At 40.2% G+C, this 5,393-nt stretch overlaps 1 protein-coding gene across 1 annotated transcript; it reads right to left on the bottom strand.

Annotated features, from left to right (window-relative positions):
* Positions 1-3,719: 3,719 nt before the first annotated feature.
* LOC106339630 (death-associated inhibitor of apoptosis 1) lies at positions 3,720-4,967 on the bottom strand. The gene is made up of 2 exons (XM_013778474.1): positions 4,881-4,967; positions 3,720-4,546 (listed from the first exon to the last, which is right to left on the bottom strand). The coding sequence occupies exon 2, from the start codon at positions 4,544-4,546 to the stop codon at positions 3,911-3,913; it is 636 nt and encodes a 211-aa protein (XP_013633928.1). The 5' UTR covers positions 4,881-4,967; the 3' UTR covers positions 3,720-3,910.
* Positions 4,968-5,393: the final 426 nt, after the last annotated feature.

Raw genomic sequence — 5,393 nt, 5'->3', positions numbered from 1 at the left:
GTATATTGGTACTTTGATTTTTCCCGGGTCAGATACCTTGGTAACAGAGATGCGAGTAGTGAAAGGTGTTTTCCGAGCTCCCTCAAGTAATCTATCGATCTCTGGGGCAGCGCTGGTAGCATGATGGATCTGGGATTTCACGGCCCTTACTTCTGCTGCAGTTTTAGTTATGTAATCGCGAGGGTCGCGTATGTCCGATTTTTCGCCAGCAGCTTTCCGAGCCTGTCGGCGTTTGCTGCGAGTAATCTCGGTTTGTTTTTCGGCTAACTCCTCCTGTTCGACCCAGTAGAGGTTTTCCTCTTCTTCCGTCATAGGTTTATCAAACGGAGAGTCTTCCCGAGCCGATCGGCTCCTGTTTCTTCTTGGATGTATGTCAGCGTCCTCTTCCGTATCGTTGGAAACGTCGCTGGGATCCAAGTCGACATGCTCGACTTCATCGACCTCTGTGTCCCTTGCGGGAGGTAGAGAGTTTGTGGAGTTCCGTTTCTCAGCAGGGGATGTTTCTCAGGGGTTTTGAACCGAAGGAGGTTCCCGCGACGTTCCAGGCCTGTAGAGTGGAGTTGTGAAGTCAAGTTTTCTTCCGCGGATTTTCGTAGACCCGCGAGGGAGGACTGCACGGGTTCTTACCGTTAAGGTTTTGACCTTTTTTGTCAAGGTATCCACGAGTTTTCCTGTTCTTCCGACTTCTTTTCGTAGGCGAAGAACATCTTTTTGAACTCCTCGAGCGTCGCGGCGTTAGCTGTCGCGTTGGCCGCAGAAACGGTCGCTGCTGGAGTGTTTTGATTGTCGTTTCTTCCTCCGTTGAGAGGAGTTTGCAAGTTATTTGTGTCGTCAGTTGTCATGTCTGGTTGAGCGTCTTGTGGCTGAGAGTTATATTGTTCCGTACCCCCCCCCCCTCCTTATAGCGCCAATCTGTGGGAACCGAAATTCACACTGTCGATTTCCGTTTAAATAAGGAAAGTTAGGAAAACCCTAATTTCCCAGAGGTCCTGGATTTCTTCTAAACCACACGCCAAGCAATCAGAACACGAAATAAAGACGAGAAAAATAAGAAATCAAAAAGATAGCAAAATAGATCTTATTCTGAATCCGCGTTTGAGCGTTACAACGTTGGCGAGATTCCTAGTTCTAAAACCCTAAGACTGCAAGACCTAATTGAGTCGCAGCTCGAATAACAAAAACGAAAAGTTACCTAAAATTGCTCTAAGTGCTAAGTTTGCTCTGAAAAAGTTCTCCCTTTGTGCCTCTCGCTTAGGACTCCTTATATACTCCTCCAAGATCGGTTTTAGCTTTTCCCTTCCTACCCTTCAGCCGTCTTAAGTGAAAAATGGAGATATTCCATTTTCTCCGATCTTCATGTTTATCCGCGGAAACTTAACATTTTTTTTCGGAAACTTATCTTTATATTTACGTTTTTATAAAATAAAAACATAAACCGCCATAGTATCTACGAGCTCATTCTTAAAGAATCGTAAGTGGGCTTGTAGTCACGTTTTAGACCTCGTTGGGCCATCTTTCGACATGAAACGTTTGTTACGATTTTCTTTTGGACAAAAACAAGTTCTCGCGGTTTTTATCGTAAAGTTTCAACAGTAACTTTGATCGGAATAATGTGAGAAATGATATAGCCGCGGTACATGGGAGCTAGTATTGAGGAACAGACGAGAATGCATGGATTTAGGTCGTACCCGTTGATCGATGCCCGAGACAGTTCGGTAGCTATGTAGCGACCGAACGAAAGGTTTGGTCGGTCGCTACGCAGGGACCTTGTTTGGACCTTGTTCTGATGTTTTATGAACGTGTTCTTGGACTATGGGTGTTTAGTTTCGATGAATCAGCCGAGATTAGTGCAAGATTTCACCGCAAAGTTCTTCGAAAAGATTTATTTACGAAGATTACTTTTCATAAAAGTGTTCATGCTGATTTTTACGAATATTTGGATGTTAACTTCGTTGTGTCCGTTTTTGACCCCAACAATCAGGAACATTCATGATAAAGCGATTTAAGATGGGGACAAGAAGAGTTCACCGGTGAAAAAAAAGATTACGAACACACACGGTGCAACTCTGTAACTCAGACTTGTTTGAGACAATGATGAAAAGAACCTCAACTCATGTTAAACGACAACAGATTATAATATAGGAAAACCATAATTGTTGCAAACTTGAGCTTTTTTCATATAACGTGGTGAATCCCATTAAAAAATGAAACTCATAATACACTTGTAGGCCCGACCCTCAGAGGAAGCCGAAGAAGCAAGGGCTTCCGACCTTCATAAATATATATTAGGTTCGACCATCAATGTACAAAGTATCATTTAGCTTAGTTGTATAAATGTTGGTGTTTATATCTCAATAACCTGGGTTCGAGCCATGGGCTTCACACTTTTTCACACTTTTTAAAAGTGGGGCCCATAAAACGCTGACGTGGTGCGCTGAGGAGTGAGCAAAAACTCACGCGGGTCGATCGCTACGTAGCGACCGACCAAGCCACTCGGTCGGTCGCTACGCAGCAACCGACTCGTTCGCGGGTCGGTCGCTACACGGCGACCTTGTTTGGACCCTGTTCTGATGTTTTATGAACGTGTTCTTGGACTATGGGTGTTTAGTTTCGATGAATCAGCCGAGATTAGTGCAAGATTTCACCGCAAAGTTCTTCGAAAAGATTTCTTTACGAAGATTATTTTTCGTAAAAGTGTTCATCCTGATTTTTACGAATATTTGGATGTTAACTTCGTCGTGTATGTTTTTGACCCCAACAATCAGGAACATTTATGATAAAGCGATTTAAGATGGGGACATGAAGAGTTCACCGGTGAAAAAATAGATTACGAACACATACGCTGCAACTCTGTAACTCAAACTTGTTTGAGACAATGATGAAAAGAACCTCAACTCATGTTAAACGACAACAGTTTACAATATAGGAAAACCATAATTGTTGCAAACTTGAGCTTTTTTCATATAACGTGATGAATCCCATTAAAAAATGAAACCCATAATACACTTGTAGGCCCGACCCTCAGAGGAAGCCGAAGAAGCAAGGACTTCTGACCTTCAAAAATATATATTAGGTTCGACCATCAATGTACAAAGTATCATTTAGCTTAGTTGTATAAATGTTGGTGTTTATATCTCAATAACTCGGGTTCGAGCCATGGGCTTGACACTTTTTCACACTTTTTAAAAGTGGAGCCCACAAAACGCTGACGTGGCGCGCTGAGGAGTGAGCAAAAACTCAACTATTATAATATAGATGTTCTTATTTGATATTAATTATTATTTTAAAAAATATTTTCTTTAATTTTAATTGTTAACTATGTTTGGTAATTAAAAATTTTATATACAAAATTAAGTAAATATTTCTTTAATTTTTGATTATATATTTTATATTTTCAGTCTATTTTATTAAATATATCATAAATGTTATTATTTAAAATAAAATTAATACAATTTATTCATCGAAAATGTTACCAGTCAGTTATTTTTAAAAATTAATCACTCATATTTTTACTTTGAACTCACTACATAAATCTATAGTTTCTACCATATAATTTTTACTGCGAGTTACATTGAATTGTATATTTTATTGTAAATCAACTCTAATACAGCATGTAACCAATCAAAACTCAAATATTTGTTCAGGCCTAATAAGTGACAACATGTATAAAGAGGCCTAGTCTGTATTTTCTATAATCATATACTTTGCACTAGAGTGAATTGAACTATTATTCTTCACAACGGAACTTAAATAATTCCATTCGTCTAAACAAACTATTTTCTTACCACAATGTCTATGACCCACCAATAATACATCATCCTTTTATTGAAACTGCAATCAAAATATGCACAAAGAGACCTGAACTTTACCGTCGATCAGAACATAACAACAATACATCAATGTATTTTTTTCAGTAAAGATCAAGAACGTCAAATATGGAACGGTTACAAAGAGGACACGATCCACGGTTCATCCAAATCTCCCTTGAACACACTCTACAATACGTATGCCCACATGGGATAAACGCCGCGCCTTTCTCCCTTCCCATACACACGCAACACAAAGGATCAGCACCGGTCCACGTGGTCGCATCGCAACCCTCCGTTTCCGCAAGCAATTTCATCAACGGTACCTTAGCAACCGAAGCCTCCGTCACGTTCTCGCCCCGCGCTAGTCTCTCCTCCGCAAGAGCCTCCGCGAGATTCCTTGTGCCTCGTGTTAAACACTCCGTGTCCACAACCAAACCCGGATCCCGAACCGAATTCGACAAGTTAACGACCCGGTTTTGACCCGAGGTTTCTTCCTCCTCCTCGTCATCTTCGTCTTCCTCGGCGACTGGTGCTTCTGATCCTCTGAGACGCAGCAAGGTGGGTCCACCGCAACAGCCAACCCAATCAAATCTCAGCCGTTGTTTCAGCGTACTCCACTTGCTCGTCGCTCGATCTTCACCGTCGATTCGATCTTCCTCGAGTAAACTCAGCATCATGGTCCTTCCACTTCTGGTTTCATCCGCCGATTCTCTCAGTAGGTCCCCGAGCTGACTCATCTGACTCGGACAAGAACAAAATCAAGAAACAGAGATGTAACCGTTGCGGAATTTTATGTCCGCTCAAGCTCACGAGAATTATAAAAGATTTAATGGCTCCAATCAATAAATGCTAATGCAAGACTCTGGTTTTTCTGAGTTCTTTGAGTTTAAGTTGATCACAAATTTGTCTATAGATATAAATTGTTTTAAATTATCTACTATAAATTATTTTAATTTTTACTAAATCCCTAATATACAATTGTTGAAATGGAGAAAATGACAAAACTAAGAGAAGAAAAAATGAGAAAATTAAGAATCAGTGGGAACCACTCAGTACAACGTATTGACTTACATTTGTAATATTAGGGTTTTGCACGTATATCTCATTTTTTATGATCTTATTATATTATTTGTTACCTAACTATTGTCATTGGTTGGGCTATGTTTTCGTTTTAAATAAAATTATCTGTCTGTTAGGGAAGCATCAATTGTCAACTGTGTTGCTTCTTGGAACCAAATTCCTTATATTAATCAATGGTTGAAGGCAACTTTTGATACTATATTTTAAAATTTCGAGCATTAATTTGGGCTTCAAGCTAGAGACCTAGCCCACAAACCCACCGAACAACTTTTCTTTACATTTCAAATATAACCCTTTGGATATAGTATGATATGGTAGTGTACTGACAATGTGCTCTTGTCACACGGTATATATCTCACTGTTGTTGAGTTTGTATCTGTCCCTCCGTTGGACCGATTCTATTGGACGGTCCACTATCTAGGATTGGTTATAGCTCTGATGGGTTTCGGAAGTTTTTGGGCCGAAAGATGTGTTGACATTAGGCCATCGTCTTCGATGTACCTA

The sequence above is a fragment of the Brassica oleracea genome, chromosome C4, assembly GCF_000695525.1.
Source record: "Brassica oleracea var. oleracea cultivar TO1000 chromosome C4, BOL, whole genome shotgun sequence".
NCBI classification, from domain to species: Eukaryota; Viridiplantae; Streptophyta; class Magnoliopsida; order Brassicales; family Brassicaceae; genus Brassica; species Brassica oleracea.
This window is presented reverse-complemented; position numbering and strand designations above follow the sequence as displayed.